A 22,742-nucleotide genomic window follows, 5' to 3' on the forward strand; every position below is an offset into this window, starting at 1 on the left:
TAATCCTCAAAATTCGAAAATAAAAATAATATAAAATATAAAATTTTGAATAATGTAAGACTAAATACTTAAATTTACATAAAAAATAGTTTCATTTAAATATTTAGATAGAGAATAATAACATATTTTTAGTATTTTTTGAACATATTTTGTTATTTTAGATATTTTCATATTAATGAATATCTAATAGATATAAAATTTAAAATAACTAATATATTTACGTATATAATTGTGTTTTCGATAATTTTCGGTATCCAAAATATTTTGGATTGGATCCTGGTCTGGTTTTCCGGATATTAAACTTTTAGATCCATTTGAATACTTAATCAGTTTTAGTTTGTGTTTAGTATTACTTTCAAATCAAGTTCGGTTCTTCAGATCCAAATATTTTACCCAGACTTACTTTTTATACTAATATAAATAAAAATAAGTACATGTAAAATATGTTGAGTTTATTTTACATACATAATTATTGGACCATACTTTAAAAATACCAACAAAAATGGTTGGGTGTTGTGTGATTGGACTTGTTAAAAAATTGACGTAGTCTATAACCAATAACGTGTACTTTCTTATAGAACATTATGGGTAAATATAATAAAAATATGATACAATCGAGTGAATTATGTTAGGGTTGTGTCGAAAATAATGTGACCTCTTCACTTGGTACATGAATTTTATTTTTAATCAATTTCGCGAATTTTCTTTTCTTCTAAAGCTTTTCTGATTTCTGTTTTTTTCTAACAATAATATGTTTATAATTCTTGGTTTGATATGAAAACTCTGTAAAAAAAAAAATACTTGGTTAAACTAAAGATCTAACTTTTTATGTTGCGTTTTTCACCCTGGTTTTCTTAATTCATAACCAATCACAATTATTTGTTGTTTTCGTATGCATATACCTCTACTATGACCAAGTTTTGCAAAATACCAAAACTTTCAATTTCTAAAAAAATTTCATTCCGACATTTTAGTTGATGTGAATATTAATTATTTTGTAATTTGTTTCTTTCAACAATGATATTATTCAATTCTTACCCGAAAAGAACTTAAATTCACTAATACAAATGTTAAAAATATGAAAACTGAAAATGAGCTCACTAAAAAAAGTAGTGTGTGAACACATTAAATAGTATGTGATAGAGTTAAGAAAATTAGTGTGTGAACACATTAATTGCTAAATGAATGTAAAACTGACACATAAACATTCTAACGTTAAAATGATTGCGAAGCTGACACATATCAATGTATGTGTGAATACATTTATTGCAAATGATTCTCATCCCTTATATATTAAAGGAGAAGCATTGTAATAAATGCGTTCACACTAAACTGAACACATATCACGTGTAAAAACATTGTAATAAATACGTTCACACTAAAATGGACACATGTCACATGCAAAGAGTTTCTCACCCAAACTCTACATAAATATGTTTACACTATGTACTTTACGTTTTTTTAATATAAAACTTACATGCATGGTTCTTCTTTACGTTATTTTTACTATTTACGAATAAATCTTGACAAACTATTCATAAATTTTAATTCGATTCGTTATCCGTTTTGATTCAAACAAAAAAATCCGGATATCCGTTACTCTACGAAACAAATCAAATACTGAAATGCAATATCCGTAAAAAAAACAAATCACAAATATCAATATTTATAGGAACAAATATCCAATTTGATCAGTTATATGCATATATATATATATATATACATATGTTTAAAGAATTATGTGTAAGTTATATACTATAGTTTATATAAATTTTACAATATTTTTGTTTTTAAATATTTCATTTTAAGAATTTTATTTTTCATGTATTATTTTGAAAAATGTCATTTAATATTAATTAACAGTATCTTTATATATTTATCAACCATCTTTATATTCTTTTATGCCTGTTCGAAAACGCGGCCGCGTAACCGAGTAATCGGCCGCGTCGGCGGTGGTCGGAGCTTAGCCGTGGCGAGGTGGATCAAATCGGAGCTCCTAGGCGGACGACTGCGTTTTGCCGTTTATTCAACTCGGTTGATGCAACAAATCTTATAAAATTTTGAATCCAACTTAGATCTATAAAGTTTAAGCTAAAATGATTAAATAAATGATGAAACTGAGTGAAAAATCTGGGGAACAAAGTGGAGACAGCCATTGTTGGAACTTCAGAAATTGTAGGTTAGAGAAAAGGAGACAATGCAGAAATTACAAGTTTGCCCTTCCTTTAAAAAATAAAGAAAATAAACAAAATATGCAACAAAACAGTTCGAACTCGGGCTCATTGATATGGAAAACAGGTCACTTACCACCGGAGCCAAGGAAACATATTGAACATCCATTACATATTTATTATTTATCATATATATACACGTAAAAGCTTAAAAACTAGGCCCCGATTAATTCCCGTTTAATTCCCGATTTTTCATTAACTCGCTAGGCCTATACCCACCGCCCGACTAACGCCTAGTGTAGTTTCGAACAGGGTCTTTTATATACACATACATGTGCACATTGACATGAGCACCTTATAACTAAGTATTTACCACAAATGAAATATCTAATTTTTTTGGAAGTTAAAATATTCTTTTCTTAATGCTTCTTTCACTATCGAAAAAATTGTAATAAAATGATTTGTCTTAATAATATTCATTTCGTTTCTTAACTATTATCCATTTAGAAACTACAATATGAAACCATTGGTTCGACATCACGACTATCTAAGATTTATAACATGAAAACAAACAAATAATAGTAATTTTTGATTATCACAGAAAAAGAAACCCAAAAAACATTTTAACCAAACAAACTAAATAAATATTGATTTAAAATAATAGTTATATTTTAGGAGATTAAAACAAAAAAAACAATCCAAAACCGAACCGATATCCAGATTAAACAGATTAATGTCTCCTTATTAAAAAATAACGAAACTAATAATCATATTCTGCGCAAAGCGCGAGTTATTACCCTAGTTTAATATATAAAGAACATTTTGGCTGTCAATGTAACCAAGTATAACGGGGTATGATGTGTAATGTTGTAAACTCGTATGTACATAAATTAGGGAGAATTGGAAAAATGGGACACTTTGAACTTTTATTTGTCATAATAAGACTTTTCATATTTTTACTAATTTTGGACATGTTTTACCCTTCTTTAATAGGAAAAATAGTAAATTGAATTTTAAAAATGTAAAAAAATATGAAAACTGTTGGAAACATAAGTATGACAATATATATGTTTAAACTTTTTAAAAAAAAAAATTGGAATCATATCTTATTTTATCTTCTAGGTACAGTTAGAAAACTCATTCTGGTAATCTACCTAGTTTATATGTCCGATTCTAAGTTTTAAACATAGATATATCAAGGGTATATACCGTAAACTAACATTTCTTGTATATTCTAGCACAAGTAAAATCTATTACGTTATAATCAAGACATATGTCTTCGGTCTGCCTACAGTTTGATAACGATATATAGCCACAATTCAATGATATAGGTTGGTTATACTACGTGACATAACTTGTTCTGCCTTTTACCTTATATGATGCCTACAGGAAGAATACATCTCTCACGTCCTATACGGTGTTCTGGTTAGATAGTGTACATATTCTATGCAAATCGTGAAAATATGGAAATTTTCATATTCGGTTTAAGAAGTTTCCTAAATTTCCTAAATCTTTGATATGTATACTAGTTTATATACTATCAAATATAATAAAAATCTTAAAATTAATCATTGATTAATCCTTGATTAATCTATGATTAATTTCTGGGTTATTGTATATATTGAATTTTCATATAACATGGTCAAAAGTACACATCTGTAAGTTTAAGACGAAATCATAAGGATATTTTTGTAAATTTGGAAGATTGGGGCAAACATTAAAACAACAGAAAATTCAGTGACCAATGCTGAAAATAAGAATAATGGCTGGTCTAGATTGCACAATTGAAAGTTTTGGAATTAAATCTAGGAGCAATATGCACAAACATAAAACTATGGGACAAATCCGTGATTAGGCAAAAACTTTAAGGACCTGTCTTGCAAAATTACCCAAACCGGCCATTGTTGCTCTTCGACAAGCTTTTCTTCGATCCGCGACGGTAAGAGCTGATGATTCCGACGTAACGGAGACAGTGGAGTGAGGTAGAGAGCACAACGAGATTGGAGCCTTCGGATACGAAACGGAGGAGTGACATCACGAGTTGATGCCGTGTAGGAAGCTTGGTCGCAGCGAAGGAACAAAGCATGACCACGAATTCGACGAGACAAATTGGACGAGACGAAGTCGACACAGAGCAAAGCACAGTGGTGAGGAGCTAAAGAAGACGATTAGAGGTTGGGATCGTGGATTTCATTTTTTTTTTCCCTTCAGTTTTTACTTTTTTTTTTCTTTTTAATAAAACGTAAATCAATTATTAAATATTAATATTAATTAAATTTATTGAAGGGTATAATGGTATTAAAAAAATTATAAATCTTAGTTAACTAAATAATCTTCTACAAGTTCTATTGAGACAAATCTAAGTTGAAATTGTCTCTTTTTTCCAATTTTCCCCATAAATTAACACAACATTGCATGGGTAGACAGTAGTGTGTCCATACGAGTAGTCAAGTACGATTATTTGACCAGCAAAGTATAGATACCCTTTTTTTTGGCAGCACCTATCTATACTATACTAAAAGGAGGACATAAGCTCCATTGAGCCTATCCACCTCAGCAAATTAAATCAGCCACTTAGAATATGAGTTTGTGCCATGTCAACTCTCAATAACTATAATCACAAGCCATATTATCTCATCAGTTCACGTTCTTAGTTTCTTCAGCTTCCTCCTCCCAACGTAAGCATTTATCGCACACACAAAACTGGTTCGGTTTCTTCTCATATTTTGTATTTATAGGAGTCATAGTTCTGTCTAACCCTAATCCCATGAGAAGCCTTCCTCTACCCCGAGACAGCCAAGCCTACTCAACCTGAAAGAACAAAATCATTGTAGTAGCCATTATCTCTCCGGTCCTAATCATATCCTTGATATAGGTCTGAAATTCTTGACACATCTTTTTAATGTCTGCGTCCATATACCTTATGATATTTTCTGGCCATGTTTTACAGATACGTTTGTACGGAAGCAATTGGAAACTTCAGGGCAATACCTCGAACCCGGTCAGAATCTTTGTATTTGATGGCTTACTGATTCTCAGAATCTTTACAATATTCTCTATATGTTTAATGTTTGTATGTAAGGTTACCTAAAAGCTTCAATCTCTTTATCCATCTTCTAATATCTAGATTTAAAATATGATTTTTGGTTTGTTTCTATAGTAACAAGTGTATGGTCCAAGGTAGTTTCCATAGCAGAAGGGTTGTATGCTAGATTCTCTGCTGCAGCAGTTTTTGTAGGTCCTTACAAGGCTGGTTCTTTTTTCTTTGTTGACACCTGCAATAAGAATCTTGACACGTTCGGTGACAATCACTACTACGCACAGGTTTGTGTCGATCTTTCAGTTGGTTTTAGTAGATTTGTTTTTGTGCAATGTTGCTAATATTGTTTTCTTATGTCTAACAGAAGGTGGATACGATGCACAGTTTGATCAAAGTCCATGGAGATTGTTGTTAAGGAAACAAATGAAGCTAAAATGCTAAGAGCAGAGAATAGTTGTGGCCAGAACCAGCCTTGATCAAGGTGTTAACGCGGAATTCTCAAGACTAAATTGGAATCAAGTAGAATTTGTTTTGTAGATATGAAATCACTCAGTTGTTGTATTTGATTATATTATAGGTAAGAGTAATATCCCTTTGAGAATTGGCTAGATTGATCAAGGAAAAACGTTTTTCAAGCCAGGGTTAGGAAAAACATCCCTTTAGGTTGCACAATATAAATGTAGTATCAATGATGGAAAGGTGCTACATGATGTTTTTCTTTCAAAAAGACGCACCTCTATTCGTACGGCAGCAACACGCTTTAGTTGCAGGAAAGTGTTGGTTATTATTCTCTTTTTTATTTCCTTAAGGTTTTTTTGCTAACGATTTGGTAATAAGTTTAGTTTGTTCCTTATGTTGAACAAATGAAGGAAAAGTTGCTGCAGAAGATTCAAAAACAGAGCAAAAACCATAAAGGCCAAGTACATGGATGATCTTTTTGGGGTGTGTACAGTACATAAGTAGTATGTAGTTGGAGACACGATTTGGTTTAAAATATGACGTTGAATGTTGTGGTTGAGTTGAAGAAGTTAACTTTTGTGTTACAAACTTTCTCTTTAGTTAGAATCTGCTATAATTTTTGGTTACAATTTGCAAGAAAAAGTTATGCCTTGTGGGAGTTGTGGTTTACATTCTCCTAAATTGTAACAGATCTTCAGACAGAATAAGTCGTTTGTTTCATCTGAGATTTGACTTTTTGTTAGAAATTATATTGGTTCTTCGACAACAATCAAGGCCTTGGATTCTCAAGCTTATCTCTCTTTTAGTGTCTCATTGTTTGCAAAAAAAAAAAACAAAGGCAAATATGTTTGTGATCTTCTAAAAACATAGTCTTTCTTTTTTTTTAAAACAAAATCTTTACATTGTGAATGTGAGTTCCTTAGCCTGTGGAAAATTTTGAATTTCAGGTGGAAGGTGAGGATGCTCAAATTATAAAGAGAACAAAAAATGTGATTTTAGGAGCTCCTATATGGGGGATGTGCTCTGTTACTCTTTTCTCCTTATTTCCTTTTTTTCCTTAGTATTTGAGCTCAAAGAAGATCTTTTAGTACTAAACCATTACCTCATATCTTAAACTACTCATCTTGCTTTCAGTATGCAACATGGTAAACAGTTTTCTTTAATCACAATAAAATATAAAAATCTTCAATGCATGTAATCTAAAAAATATTTGGGGATATACTTGCAGGCGCTGCACACTCATAGAATCTGGAACTGCACATTTATATGATGAGCTAGAGATATAGGTAGTTGAAAAAAACGAAGGAAGCAATGAAACAGCAACAACTGTGCTTCATCAACAATTTTAAAGCTGTGAAAAAGCGATAAAAGCATCACAATCACAGATTCTTCACCTAAGCGGACTTAACAATAATATATTGTAAAGTTACAGCAAAAAACAATAATATATTGTATACTGGATATACAAAAATATTAATTCTGTGTTAATCTAAAATTAATATAAAAATATGAAAACACCAGGTGTAAAGATTAATGTATTTATATATTTTGAATAAAAGTAAGAGATAAAAAAACAAAATAAGACGAAGACAATTAATAGTATATATTTATTTTAACAAAGGAAATAATAAAACAATGAAATTTAGTAAAATAAAATATGGTTAAACTAAAAAATTAAGATACACAAAAACATATAAAATTGAAACTTTTTATTCAAATTTAAATAACTAATAATAAATTTATAATTTTTGAATCATACATTTTCAAATTGAAACTTCTTATAATTTTTTTCAAATTTTCTTTTTTGGTCAAAATTTCTTTTTTCGATTTTGTTTTCAAATTATAAATTTTTTTGAAACTATTTTCATTTTTTAAAATATTAAGTATTTATTTATATATTTATTAAAATCATATACCCATTTTCCAAAACACTATCCATCAAATCTAAACCCTAATTTTAGATTAATTAACCATATTATTAGAAGTGTTTATTTATCTTTTTAAAAGTGATAGAAATATGGTTAAGATAAACATAAAAAGTTGTATTTAGAATGTGGCAGTTTAGGAAAAATTTCCTAAAATTTTGATATAACTAAGTAGAAAAACACTAATCAAATAATAAAAAATGATCTATTATACTTTAAATAAATTATTATTCATACTAATAAAAATCTAAAATGGAAAATTAAAACATGACAAAACAACAAAAATGACACATAAAAACAAAAAGAAGAAGATAAAAACATCTTTCAAAGAGAGACCTTCAACATAAGCCAAAATATTTAACAAAAAGTAACCAATCAAAATATTCCAATCAGCCATCTTACTTAAATATATCCAGTAATACTAATAAATAAATAAAAATATAATTACATATATCAACATAATCATATTCTCATACGAGACATTTCCTCGAGGCTAATCAATCTCATATGTAGTGTCTCTAAGGTTTTATTTCGGTGGAATGAACTCATCTCCCATATTCTCCTCTTTCTTCTTACATACTTTATAAATGATTCCTTCCATCTCACCTGCTCTATATCTACAACAAAGTCAAGCGGTGTTAAATTTTTGGTTAAACTCTTGATTGATTTTTTGAAAAAAAAATTTGAATTGATTGACTTTATGAACTTTGTATGATGATAAATTAGTAAGAACGGTGATAAAGATCGAACTCATGCATCACAGCATCAGCAATACACAAATCTTGAAATAATCTACACATAATTTTCTTATTATTGTTTATCTGTCATTGGCGTCCCTAACGCTTAAACATGAGCGAAGGCAACATCTTTCATATCTAGAAACCTGCAATATCTACAGTTGAAAGGTTTTTTTTCTTTACCATTTATCATAACAATAATAATATCCAACAAAAATTCACAATATTATATATATATATAAGTGACATAATAGAGAAAACTCAATTATTAATTTACGAGACACCTCAAACAAGAAGATTTGGGTTGCATAAAATTGTTGAAAAAGTTTAATATAAACACAATAAAGAACAAAGTAAAATTCACCAATTCAAAAAAATCACTATAAATTATGTTGAGTTATTATTTTTTTTTGTTTTTTTCTATTAAACCTTTTATGATTTCGAGAGAAAAGAAATGTAAAAAAAAAATCAAATATAAAAACAAAATATCTAAAAATATTTTAGTGCACTAATCCGCGCGTAGCGCGGAAAAAAGATCTAGTTTAATATAATAGCTTACGAGGTTAATTGACAAGTGCTTTAAAAATGCTGTAAAATCTTTCTATAGTCTAAATTATTTCTACAGTCCAAAATTTTGTCAATCATGTTTTGTATAGATTTTTTAAACCTACAAATTTTTCTTTCTTTTATATAACACTTATTTTTTGCTTTAGAAAATTTATATGTAAGTCATTGAATCTTTTTAAACCTACAGTTAATATTCTACAACAAAATTATCTATAGTTACAGCAAAAAAAAATCGACAATTTTATTTATAAAGCAAAAATATAAAGATACAACTCCTTCCAATCATCCCCTACATTCCATGACTGGAGGAATTGTTTGCTATTCAATGAAATTAGTAGTTTGGCCAAAAAAAAGGCAGCACCTATTAAAAAAGATCAAGTAGTAACCGAAGTCAAGTTGTTAAAAACAAATATGTCAACTAAATAATAGTACCGATAAAAAGTTCCAACTAAAAGATTTTGATTATTAACCTTAAGATATTTCGAACCTATGAAAATGTCCAGATTAATTCTAAAAAAGTCTAGTCCACGACGAACCTTCTCTCCAGATATTCAAATGAATCTTCAAACATGACTTTATATCTATGTGGCCACATACATTTTTAGTGTCATGGAATTGTTCAAACCCAAATCTCACTGAAATCCGTCTACCACTAGACCATCTCCATGTGATTAATGCAAAAAAAAAGTACGTACAATTATACAAGAAAATCAGTAATTTTTAAATATACATTAGAATCTTGTAACTTTGATATTTTTTAGTTTAGGGACATAAATTTATTAATATCTTAAATAGCATCAAAACTCATTTTTTTAAAACAAAACATCAAAACTCATTATACACATAATTTAACCAATATTGCAAAAATTTACATAATACATAAATCCAAGACAGAAATTCAAATTCGAGTCCAAGCCGAACAACAAGCAGTTCGTTGTAGTGCATGAGTTTTTATTAAGTATTCCAACGCAATGAACCTTTCTATGATATTTTTCACAGTATATACACTATACTTCTTTATGCCTTTCACACAACAAATATTGGATAAGCATTTTTCTCATTCAAACAAACTTTAATTTTGACATATCATTACATTAATTTATAATATAGGTGATTGGTTGGGTTTTATCTCCTTACTTTAGTTTTATTTACTTTTAAATCACTAAACTTTACCAATCATGTTGTACTTTTATTTTTAATAGTTAAAGCCTAAATCAAGTTTCTATAAACTTTTACCAATCATGCTTTAACTTTATTTTTAAAACTACAGCAAAAAAACTAAAGCAAAATTTTTTTAAAGTATTTTAGATAAAAAACCTTAAAGCTTTCTTTTATAGGCTATAGAATCTGTGAAATAAAAAAACTATCTATAATATCAAATAAATTAGATAATCATAATTAAAAACATCTATAAATATTTAATTCAATTTTGGGTGGTGTAAAAATTATTAAAATATTTTTAAATAAAATATATATTATTTACATATCACAATTTAAATAACAATAAACTTTGAGAATTTATAAAAATATTAATATAAATTATTTAATTGACAAAAAATAATTATTTATATATACATCACAGATTTCACATATTTTATTTTAAAATATCTACTGTCTATAATTTACAGATACAACAAATTTAACTACAGCAAAAGTCTCTGCAAAAAAATCTACAATAACAACTTTACAGCTACAACCAATTTACCTACATCTAAACTTTTACGGCTAAATTTTTAGAGCCACAGTTGAACCAATCATCCCCAATATTCAATGTTTTACAACTGACTTCTAACAAAAAATACCTAAATTTCTGCTAGACATACTTCTTATGATCCACTTTCTTTTAAAACAATTTAGTTCACATTTTTTTATATCACGTATAAATGATGTAATGAGCATTCACAGTTCAGTTCCCTTCTCTAACTTACGTATATAATTCTGTAAGATTGAGGGGTTATTGGTAAATGAATTCTCATAGACTTTGAGAATTTATAGATTTCATTGTTATTGCTTCATGAATTACAAAAATCTTAATAGAATCCATTGTTATTGGTTTAAGAATTTTCAAAATCCATTCAAATCTCTTGTTATTTAAAAAGTTTAGTTATTATTGATTCTCTAATTCTAACTAAATCTAGTGTTATTATGAGATGAATTCTATTCATTTTTACTCACAAAACTCAACTTTCAAAATATCATATGTATCCATGTGATTTTCAAAATCCATGTGATAAAAAACAAGAAAATAAAATAGTTATTCTTACCAAATATCTATTGCACATTAAATTTAAATTATATGTCCAAAACTATAATTTATAATATTTCATGTACTTTTACATTTTTGAATGTATAATTATTTTTATATTGTTTTATCATTTTTGTATATATAATCATATTTATAAATATTAAAAAAAGTTTTAAACATAGTTTCAAAAAGCATTTTCGAATTTCAAAAAAAACATATTTGATAAAAATTATGAAAATTTTTGAATTTGAAATATACAATTCAAAATTTATAAAGAAACTTTTTATTTTTCATTTTTATTATTTATAGATCTATAAAGTAATGGGTACAATAGTCTTTTGCTTTTTTCATGAAAGCTATTTTGTCATTTTCTTCTTTGATGACTCTTTTTGTATCAAAAACTTAAAGAGCTATTTAAGAGAATTGCCAATTTTGTATGTATCACAATTATTATTTTTTCAGTTTGAAAGAAAAAAATACATAATTATATTATATGATTTTGAAAAAATATATATTATATATTTACTTTACAAAAAGAATGATAGAAAAGAGGTATTACAAATTCATGAAAATCTAATTTAAAAAGTTATGATAAAATTTACAAACTCTACACAAATTCATCTCCTACTAACCCCCCCCTACAAAACCAAAATTCGTTTTCGTATTAAAAGCACCCCCTAGGTGAACATTTAAATTCATCTCTCCTCTAATAACCAATCAAAAACTGTCACGTAGATTATTAATAAAAATATTAAATTAAAAAAACCGAAAAAAATTACTGTAATTTTAATGATGCTAATGCTGTCAGCTAAACCCTAAATTATAAGTCTAAACTCTAAATCTAAACCTTATATCCTAAATCCAAACTCTAGATCCCAAAAACCCAACCCTAAACACTAAAGCTAAACAATATATCCTAAATCCCAAACCCAAAACCTAGACCCTAAATCCAAACCGTAAACCCTAAACCAAACCCAAACTATATATCCTAAAGGTTTGAGTTAATGTTGACGTTATTCTTTTAAGGTTTAAGGTTTGGGTTTAGAGTCTAGGTTTTGGATTTAGGGTCTAGTGTTTGGGTTTAGGGTGTAGGTTTTACGGTTTGGGTTTAGTGTTTGGGGATTAGGGAATAAGGAATAGGGTTTGGGTTTAGGATTTAAATTTTGGGTTTATGGTTTAGGGTCTAAAATTTGGTTTAGAGTGTAGAATTTGGGTTTAGATTTAGATTTTAGGATTTAGGGGTTAGGCCTGGGCGTTCGGGTATCCATTGGCGTTCGGGTCGGGTTTTTTGGATTTTGGTTCTTTTTTATAACACCTCCTAGGTCCCATTCTAGTAAATTTGCAAGTACGGGTCGGGTTCGGATATAACACATCGGGTTCGGATTAGTTTTGATCACATCATAGAACCCATAAAGTAACCATATATCATTCGGATTCGGGTTATTACGGATCAGTTCGGATATACCCAAAATAAAATCTAAAATTTAAAAGCAAAACATAAGAAATATATACTTATGTATATATAATTAAGTATTTAAAGTAGTTATTTAAATTTTAAATACTTATCGTTAGATATCATATCAAAATAAATATGAAATTGAATATTTGAAGTATTTATTCATGTTTCATATAATTATATTGTATATTAGTTTGGACATTCGGTACGGTTTCTTCGGATATCTTTTCGGATTTTTGATTTTTTTTTTGTTTTTTCGGGTTACCCGTTCGGTTGTATATTAATTTGGACATTCGGAACGGTTTCTTCGGATATCTTTTCGGATTTTTGATTTTTTTTGTTTTTTCGGGTTACCCGTTCAGGTTCGGTTAATAACACTTCGGGTTCGGATATGTTTTGTACCACCTTACAAGATCCATTCGGGTATTTTTTACATTTCGGACCGGATACGGATGGGTTTTTCGGTTCGGGTTCGGGTTCGGATTTCGGATTATGGATTTTATGCCCATGCCTAGTTAGGGTTTAACCGGCGGCGTTAGCGTTATTAAAATTGACGTTATTTTTCAGCTATTTTATTTTAATTTGATATTTTTTTATGTATTAATCTATGTGGTATTTTGATTGGATATTAAAACTGTGGTGAATTTAAAGGTTCAAAGGTTCACCTAGGGGTGAACCTAAGTATTTTTTTTTTCTGGAGCTAGCCAACATTTGGCTAATAATCAACAAAGAAAACAACATTAATGTTAATATCCTCAAAATCTTCATATCTATTTTCATAAACCTCAAAACCGAGTGCTCATAAATCCCAAAAAATCAAAAATTTGTCTCCTAAATTTATTGATGAGAATTATATAGCACTCAGTTTTCTTTAGAAAAAAATGAACATTGTTTAACCATTATATTATGATTCGACCCATTTAACTCTAAGTATGTGATAATTAAAAATTTAATATAAACTAGAGATTTAATATGCTTTCAGAAAATGTAATTATTTCAAGTCAAAATTTAAAATTTTATAAATATTTTAACATTTTTATCTTTTAAACGTTATATAAAATAATGACAATACTAATTTAAACGTTACCATGGACAAAAGAATCTTACCGGGTTTAGAAATCCCTCGGGCTTCTTTGGTATTATTATCGGTGTATCAATTCTCGTATCGGTTCCGGCCTATGAGCACATGTGTCTACTGTTAGCAAGAATGTTACCAAAAAGCTTTTTGGGATCACAATGCTCCTGAGAATAGGAGATGGAATGGTGCTTTCAAGCTTCAATATGGTGCTTTCAAGCTTCAATATGGTGCTTGCCGCATTGGTAAAAGCTAGGCGGCTGCAACGCGTTAGAGAACACCGGCTCATGGACAAGCCGGACGTGACCGTTACCGTTCCAATGTCCATTATTAGTTTGTTACTCAATATTTACTTGGGATGATTGATGTGTTCTCTCTTGTGGGAACACAAGAGTTCTTCTATGACCAAGTCCTAACGGAGCCAAGGAGCATCGGTCTCGCGCCTTCGTTAAGTGCAATGGGTCTTTCCAGCTTCTAGAGCGATTTGCTCATCATTTTAATTGATTGGGATACTGGTAGAAATGACGGTTAAATCTGGTTCAACACTAACCTAAACCGAGCTCATGTCGATTATTTTTACTAGTTGCTCGTTGTTTTCACGATTATCGCTTTTATTGCGTTCTTGTTCATCTCCAAGTTGTATCTCTATCTTCGGATAGAACAAGTCTAAAAATATTCACAAGACAAGTTTTGTTGGCTGTAGCATGTAAGTTAATGCATTTATAATTTTCATTTGTTTAAAAAAAAACTTTTGTGGTTTAAATTTGTTAGCTGATATTTTGATTTGTTTTTGTTTGTGTTAACAACGCATTTGGTTTTGCTTTTGGTTAATGCTTAATGGTTAAATATATTTCTCAACCAACAAAAAGAAATCCATAATACTGGTGGACTCGACGATAAGCTCGATTGATAATATGCAAGAAAGTATCTGAGACAAAAATGTAATAAAAAATAAATGAAGAAAATAAAATTTAAATCGAAAGCTTCACAATCGGGTTCTCTACACCGATATCTTTAGAACCTTTGGTAACTGCCGCATGCCACCTTTCAATAAAACAAAAAAACTTACACTTTAAATCTTGATTATATACTTTACATGATATTAAAAATATTTTAAAATTTTCTATAAATATTAAAATAAAATTATCTCTCTAACAAGATTCATCATTTCATTTCTTGAATTGAAATGATTGAAGTTTAATAAAATAATAATATATTAAAATTTTAATTAATGTAATAGTGCTAAAACTATAAATTTTGAAACTAAATTCATTATTAAGATTTTATATTTAAAAATAATTATTTGTAGTTATTAATTTGTTTTTTATATATAGACCCAATATGTAACTCGTATCAAACCTCATAACATTTTGTATCTCTTTCCTTTTATTATGGATTCAAACAATCCATTCTATTTCTCTACGAATTTTGGAGATCTTCTTAACAACCGAGCAAGAAAGAAACACTACACATTCTTTTTATCATATTTCACATTTAAAATTTTATTTAGATTTAAGATAAATTTTTAAATATATATTTCCTAACTTATTACATTAAAATAAAACTAAAAATAAAAATAATAATTATAATGATTAGAAACTTAGTGAGTATCTACCATTGGAGCTAGCAATTTTAGTATAGTTTCTTAACTTAGTTTTTACTCAACATAATGTTTTTACTCACCAATAAATTAGCTCGGTATTTGCTAAAATTATTATAAAATTGGAAAGTTTGAATCTGAGGGATACAAAAACGAATCCATAATAACTGCATGGGTTTGGATTGGGTAGCTTTTATTGCTTGGTTTCACAGCTCCAAGTGGTCCACTGGTTCTAGGACATTCAAATATTCCAAAACCATCTTCAATTATGTGTTTGTCCTTTTTTTTTTTGAACGAACAATTGTGTTTGTCCAAATTGTGTATATAATGCCAACAAGTCTTATATATTCTACTTGAACAAGTTGCGGAATGGGCCGAAAGGAATTGATGATTTCGAGATTGGAGGTCGACCAACTAATATGATGAACATGTTTGCTCCATTCCCTAATTAGTAGTATATATATACTTGAAAGCGCAAAGTGATTTAGACTCCATAAGAAGTGGCAGAAAAATGCTGCACCATGAACCTTCGCTTTATAAATGGATTAAATCCATGTGTTAGTAGAAATGGGGCCAAGTGTCAGCCCATTTAATTTCCAAGATCAGAATCGGTAAAAAGTGGTTGAGAATCTAGGGCATGCGAGTAGTACACGTTACACGTTCAGCTAATACAAAAAAATTTCTATAAATTATAAAGACCATACAATTTATAAATATACAACAACAAAGAAACAAAGAGAGAAAAAAATAATCTATAAACGGACCCAGAAATTACGGATTGATCAGCGTTACGCACGATTTGAGTGTGATCCTAATTTACGCTTGTAAGGCTTCTAACCAGTAAAAATTCTCACAACACATTATTTGGCAATTGGCATCATCTCAAGCTTTTGTGTGATTGGTTTGTTTTTATATTACATAGGAAAGACCAAGTAAGAATACGTACATAATTGAAATGATCTTCGTGCATGTGAGCAATGACAACTATTAGCAAGATTGAAACGTTCATAACATAAATAAAACATAATAGATTTATTATGCAATATGGACAGATATTATCTGTCATTTTCTCTAATCCATCATATACCTTTAGAAATACGTTCTTACAGTTAGTGTTTAAAAAAAAGAAATACGTTCTTACAAAATATAGTTGGACCACTAGACCAGAGATAAAGCAAAAGAAAGCATAAAATTATAGTAAGTTCGTCCCTCTCCCACTTCAATTTTTAGTCTGTTGTGTCGTCATGCACGTCGATCACCTTAAAGTATAAAAATAAAAAGGACGTGACAACTAGACAGTAACACAACGACAACAAATAATTGATTCTGATTACACTGAATGCCATACATTTCTTTTTTAATTATGTAAATAGGTTTTCCATAAAATTGTTTAGATATGTGAATTGTGATGTGAGGTAAACAAAAAACTGAATATCCGCTGAAAATGTCTTACATATGTATTCAAAATAATACTTCATTTCTTTAAATTATTAACACTTGTACTTTTCAACAACTGTGTAAGACACTATTAAGAGTAAACTTGTAAAAGTAAATTGAAACCACGAACTGAACGTTAGAAAAATCAACAACGTTTTTTAATAAAAACCAATAATGTTTATTTATTGTTTTAGAAGTGTTTAGAGCAACATTACTGAAAAGTTTCTCACATTAGGTATTTCAAAGTTTAAATATATAATGATTAATATTTGATTAGAAAGAATTTTAACTGTTTGAGAGATTTATCTCAATTTCTCTCATTTAAGAGATTTTAGTATGATTTTTTTTTCAAATTTATGAAACTTATATAATTAAATATTAATATACTTTGTGAGAGATTCAGTTTGAGAAACTTCAGATAATTATGCTTTTACACTAATAAATAGTGACGTATAAATAGTAAAATTACCATCAATCTATCTTCAAATAAAAACCTAGATATTGTATGGATCTTGATTTTGCTAACGTGATGATTCAATAATGAATCACTGGTGTACAGTGTACTTAAACTTTCCATTGATATAAAATGACAAACAATGAAAAAACTAATAGAAAAATAAAACCGCGTGTTTGTTGGTTAGATTAATCAAAGTATAGCTTGTGAAACATGCATCTTTCATAATCACAAAATGGTAGATAGGTATCTATAATACGTTCTTTGACAGTTGTTGGACCATGATCACGTTTATATCTGATCTGAATATCCAAAAATGTATATTATAAATAAACGAATATATCATAACTGATTAAATCTTCTTAAAGTAATTAATTGCATAAGACGAACGAACGGATCATAGCTTAAAATTCAGTCTCCTCATCGTCTCCAAAGTGATTCCTAACTTCAGTGGAGACGAGAAATGGCCACACCTGAGGAAGAAGTCGCACTTCTAGAAGATTATGTTAGCGATTCCGTAGACCACCATGGATTTCCCGCCGGAAAAATTTCCACCGGCGGATGGAGATCCGCCTGGTATATTATTGGTAAGTTTCTTTTTTTTTCTTGAATTTTTTACGAGTTTCATTTTTTTCTTGAAAATCTTTTACGAGTTTCGTTTTTTTTTCCTTGAAAAAATTCAGGTGTGGAGGTAGGAGAAAGATTTGCTTACTTTGGTATTGCCTCCAACTTAATTACTTACCTCACCGGACCTCTCGGGCAATCCACGGCGACCGCCGCCGTAAACGTCAACACGTGGTCAGGAACAGCCTCGATGCTTCCTGTCTTAGGAGCTTTCATAGCAGACGCATATCTTGGTCGCTATCACACCATTGTTGTAGCTTCTCTCATCTACATACTCGTAGGTTCTCTCTCCCACTCCCAATTTTTAGCCTGATTTTAAGAAACTTCGACTTATCAGTTGGTATATTTTAATTCTTAAAAAAAAAACCTAAACAAAATCATGTGATCTTACTACATCGTTATTTATATGAAAAAATCTTCTAAATCATGTGCTATTTGTTTAAAGACTTGTAAATATTAGTTTGATTTAAAAAAATAGTTTAGTTAATGTTGAATATTTGAACATATTTGCAAGTGTTTTTAAGTTTAAAATACAAATGTTAAAACCACAATGGCTTTTAAATCAGTGAGAATATATTAATATATCGTTATATATAACCAGTAACGCCTTGTAAATATTGGGAATTGTTATTACAGGGACTAGGACTATTGACCTTGTCGGCTTTCTTAATCTTAATAAGAATATCCGAGCAACGTAACGATACCGTTAAATCGTTTTTCTGGGTGAATATACTTTTCTTCTGCTCTCTGTACATGGTGGCGATCGGACAAGGCGGTCACAAGCCGTGTGTTCAAGCGTTTGGTGCGGACCAGTTTGACTCGGGAGATTCAAAGGAGAGAATATCTAGAGGATCATTTTTCAACTGGTGGTTCATGACTTTATCTGCCGGAATCACTTTATCTTTTCTTGTGGTGGTTTACGTTCAAGACAATGTTAGCTGGGCCCTTGGTTTTGGGATCCCTTGTGTGTTCATGGTTATGGCTCTTGCTCTCTTCTTGCTCGGAAGGAAAACTTACAGGTACCCAAGAGGTAATCACAAGGAGAAGAAGAATGCTTTTGCAAGGATTGGTAGAGTTTTTGTTGCGGCCTACAAGAACCGAAAACTGAACTTGTCAGATTCAGGTTTGAGCCAAGGTCTCTTAGAGGATGGTTCATCACAGAAACGTAAAGGCTGGCTTGAGTAAGTTTTATACATCCCTAAGTTTTGTATCTTTTCTTATATTTTGAATGCCACTTATTTCCATTTGACTTCAAGGTTCCTAGCGAAAGCGTTGCTATCAGGAGAAGGAGGTGCAGAGCCATGTAGTATAAAGGACGTGGAAGACGCAATGGCTTTGGTAAGGCTTATACCGATATGGATCACATCGGTCATAAGCACGATTCCGTACGCTCAATACTCGACTTTCTTCACAAAGCAAGGCGTCACAGTGGACAGAAAAATCTTGCCGGGTTTGGAAATCCCTCCGGCATCCTTTCAGTCGTTTATCGGCGTTTCGATTCTCATCTCAGTCCCAACTTATGAACGTGTATTCCTCCCGTTAGCTAGATACATTACCAAGAAGCCTTTTGGGATCACGATGCTCCAGAGAATTGGAGCTGGAATGGTACTCTCTAGCTTCAACATGGTGGTTGCCGCGTTGGTAGAAATGAAACGGCTCGAGACGGCTAAGGAATATGGACTTGTGGATAGACCGGAGGCAACTGTCCCGATGTCGATATGGTGGTTCGTTCCTCAGTATTTGCTACTCGGGATGATTGATGTGTTCTCGCTAGTGGGTACACAAGAGTTCTTCTATGACCAAGTTCCAACGGAGTTAAGGAGCATTGGTCTTGCGCTTTCTTTGAGTGCAATGGGTCTTTCGAGCTTCTTGAGTGGTATGCTCATCACTGTGATTGATTGGGTTACCGGAAAAGATGGTGGAGATAGCTGGTTCAACACTAACTTGAACCGAGCCCATGTCGATTACTTTTACTGGTTGCTCGCTGCTTTCACCGCCGTTGGGTTCTTAGCGTTTTTGTTCTTCTCCAGATTGTATGTTTATCGCCGGGTAGATCAAGTCTAAGAATGAGAAAAGTGTTGTATGGATATACTGATACACATATTCATTGTTCATAAGGTGCAAATGATATATAAGACCATGCAAAGACTATACCACAAACATGGAAAACTATGTGCATTACAAACAACATATGCATACTTACATTTTATGGTTTAAAAGTACCCTAAGACGTGCATTACAAGCTATGTAATTAAATGAACATCTATATAACTAATCTGATCATGATTCAACATGGGATAGTATTAAATAGTGTGATGAAACATTAGAGAGAGATGGAGAAAGTACCTGCAACATTTTAACACCGGAGATATAGTTTTTAAAGGGAGTTGAGCCTCTTAGAGATGTAGGCCTTTGCAAAATACAAGTAAGAGGCTAAGCCAATGAAGCTGAAACAAGCAAGTAACCAGTAAAAGTAATCCAGATGAGCCTTGTTCAAGTTATTCGCGAACCAACTCACTTGACCTGATCGGCTCGTCGCTTTATCAATAACTGATATCATGAAACTGCTGAGAAAGCTACCAATACCGAATATGCTCAAGTACAGAGCCAACCCCACGCTTCTCAGCTCGCTCGGGACCTGGTCGTAGAAAAACTCTTGAAGACCCACCATTGCAAAAACATCCGAGATACCAAAGAGAACATACTGAGGAACTAACCACCACACACTCATTGGAACCGTAACGTCTGGTGAATCGATGAGCCCGTAATCCGCAGCCGTTTTAAGCCTTTTCATCTCCACCAGAGCGGCTATTACCATAGCGAGAAAAGAGAGGAATATCCCTGTGCCGATTCTCTGAAGCATGGTGATTCCTCCTGGTTTGTGTGTAAATGATCTTGCGATTGGGATGAGTACACGGTCGTACACGGGGATGAAGATGACTATAGAGAGGCTGATGAAAGACTGGAGGGTCGCCGGAGAGATCTTGTAACTCGGTGTGATTGATCTCTCCATTGTGGCTCCTTGTTTGGTAAAGAAAGTTGGAGACTGCGCGAATACAACCGCGTAAACCAAGCAAGTTAACCAGATCGGAGCTAGCCTAAGCACTGATTTTGCTTCTTCAAGTTCATCTAAACTACAACCGTTCGTTCCAACCAGAGCTTTGTTGAGATAACTACAGTTGTAATAAGAACGAAGATGTTACTACAGGGCTGTACTAACAACAAAAATAAAAAGGAGACAGGAAGCTTTCTTACCTAAACTGCTGCGACCTTGTATGAGAGATTAAACCAAGGCTCTCTTCTGCATCAGCTACAACCGAAGCTGACACACTCCAGTTCTTAACAGCCGCTACATAAACATTCCCAATCCTAGCAAAAGCGCTTCTACTTTCTCTTCGAATACAAAACCGGTAAGTACTAGTTCCGAGCAAGAAAATAACCAAAGCAAGCACCATAGCAACACACGGTATACCAAACCCAAGAGCCCAACTGAGATTGTCTTGTATGTAGTTCAACACCCATAGAGTCACCAACGTCCCAAAACACATACCAAAGTACCACCAATTAAAGAAAGAACTCTTCGCTTTACACTCCTCAGGATCCTTCTCATCAAACTGATCCGCACCAAAGGCCTGAACACACGGCTTATGCCCGCCTTGAGCTAGTGCCACTAGATACAGAGCCCCAAAGAACGCTATAACTTGAAATCTAGGAGGAGAGCATGAGGTGAGTGGATTGGCAACTTTGCAGTCCGAAGGAATCATCGCAGATAGAGTCAGTAAACCAAGTCCCTGTTGTTCATTAAACCACGATGAAATTCTGTTATTGACCGTACAGAGTTTGTTACAATCAACTCTGTCACTTTTTTCCTATAACCTATAAATAACCAGACGGTTTACATTAAACCGGGTGTACAATAGAGTTTGAGATTAGATTCGTACCAAAACGTAGAGAGCTGATGCGGCGAGGATCGTACGGAAACGACCTAGGAACGAGTCTGCAACAAAAGCACCGAGGAGAGGAAGCAACGACGCCGTTCCATACCAGGCATTGACGTTGGAAGCTGCAGCCGCCGTGGATTGACCTAGTGGTCCCGTCAGATACGTTATCAGATTCGACGAGATCCCGTAGTAGGCGAACCGCTCAGCTACCTCCACACCTGCCGTCGGGAAAAAGCAAATTTAGAAGGAGTACTAACGAATTTGGCGGGAATCTCGGAGAATTTACCGATGATGAATCCGGCGGATCTCCAGCCTCCGGAGGAAGATCTGACGGCGGGTTCGTTTCTGTAGTCAACGGATCCGTCAACTGTTTTGGAAAGAAGCGGAGCTCCGGCTTCGTTATCAGCGCCGGCGATCGCCATTTTCGTCAGGTATTGGTTTCTCCGATTTGAGAAAGTCTTCTTCGTGGCTGTGTGGTGTTTATTGCTACAGTGGGAAACATCTTTAATTCTCTGTTGGTTTCGTCGTCTTCTACTAATGATTTTGGACTGTGTTTAACACGTTGAACGTTCATGTCAGAGACGGTGAAAGTCGTTAGAATTGGGCTTGGGCCTATTGTGAGCCGCACATTTACTTTCGCCTTATATTTACTACTAAATTGGGCTTGGGCCTATTATACAGCAAAAATGCTGCCTTTTCAAAAAGTTTGTTTAAAATAATATTATATTTACTAATGTTTTTTTAATAATTTTAGAACATTTATAGAAAAGTTTTATGAAAACTGTGAGGATAAATTTTCTATTTTTTATATTCCTTTAAATATTCTGTTTCCTTATCTTTCTTTATAAGTTTTTGAAAAATAAGTGAGCTGTAACAGCTCATTGTATATAGATTTGGAAATATATATATATATATATATATTTTAGATTTGGAAATATTATCTTCCAAAATTACCATTACTTTCTAAAGGTTCTTAATTTTATAATAATTTCACCAAAAAGTTTTGTTCAG

At 31.6% G+C, this 22,742-nt stretch overlaps 2 protein-coding genes across 2 annotated transcripts; one reads left to right on the plus strand and one right to left on the minus strand.

Moving 5' to 3' along the window:
• Positions 1 to 17,345: 17,345 nt before the first annotated feature.
• Positions 17,346 to 19,950, plus strand: LOC106451248 (protein NRT1/ PTR FAMILY 5.16). The gene is made up of 4 exons (XM_013893143.3): positions 17,346 to 17,753; positions 17,850 to 18,067; positions 18,427 to 18,971; positions 19,047 to 19,950. The coding sequence occupies exons 1-4, from the start codon at positions 17,630 to 17,632 to the stop codon at positions 19,852 to 19,854; spliced, it is 1,695 nt and encodes a 564-aa protein (XP_013748597.1). The 5' UTR covers positions 17,346 to 17,629; the 3' UTR covers positions 19,855 to 19,950.
• On the minus strand, positions 19,942 to 22,279 carry LOC106451249 (protein NRT1/ PTR FAMILY 5.10). The gene is made up of 4 exons (XM_013893144.3): positions 22,018 to 22,279; positions 21,732 to 21,949; positions 21,046 to 21,581; positions 19,942 to 20,963 (listed from the first exon to the last, which is right to left on the minus strand). The coding sequence occupies exons 1-4, from the start codon at positions 22,151 to 22,153 to the stop codon at positions 20,168 to 20,170; spliced, it is 1,686 nt and encodes a 561-aa protein (XP_013748598.1). The 5' UTR covers positions 22,154 to 22,279; the 3' UTR covers positions 19,942 to 20,167.
• Between the last annotated feature and the right edge of the window lie 463 nt (positions 22,280 to 22,742).

This window comes from Brassica napus, chromosome A9, assembly GCF_020379485.1.
Source record: "Brassica napus cultivar Da-Ae chromosome A9, Da-Ae, whole genome shotgun sequence".
Classification (NCBI taxonomy): Eukaryota; Viridiplantae; Streptophyta; class Magnoliopsida; order Brassicales; family Brassicaceae; genus Brassica; species Brassica napus.

Coding starts and splice junctions, on each gene's coding strand:
- LOC106451248 (XM_013893143.3), top strand. CDS start 17,630: ATGGCCACACCTGAGGAAGAAGTCGCACTTCTAGAAGATTATGTTAGC. Junction 17,754..17,849: donor ATCCGCCTGGTATATTATTG/GTAAGTTTCTTT, acceptor GAAAAAATTCAG/GTGTGGAGGTAGGAGAAAGA. Junction 18,068..18,426: donor CTTCTCTCATCTACATACTC/GTAGGTTCTCTC, acceptor TTGTTATTACAG/GGACTAGGACTATTGACCTT.
- LOC106451249 (XM_013893144.3), bottom strand. CDS start 22,153: ATGGCGATCGCCGGCGCTGATAACGAAGCCGGAGCTCCGCTTCTTTCC. Junction 21,950..22,017: donor ATCCGCCGGATTCATCATCG/GTAAATTCTCCG, acceptor TCCCGACGGCAG/GTGTGGAGGTAGCTGAGCGG. Junction 20,964..21,045: donor ACAAGGTCGCAGCAGTTTAG/GTAAGAAAGCTT, acceptor TTACAACTGTAG/TTATCTCAACAAAGCTCTGG.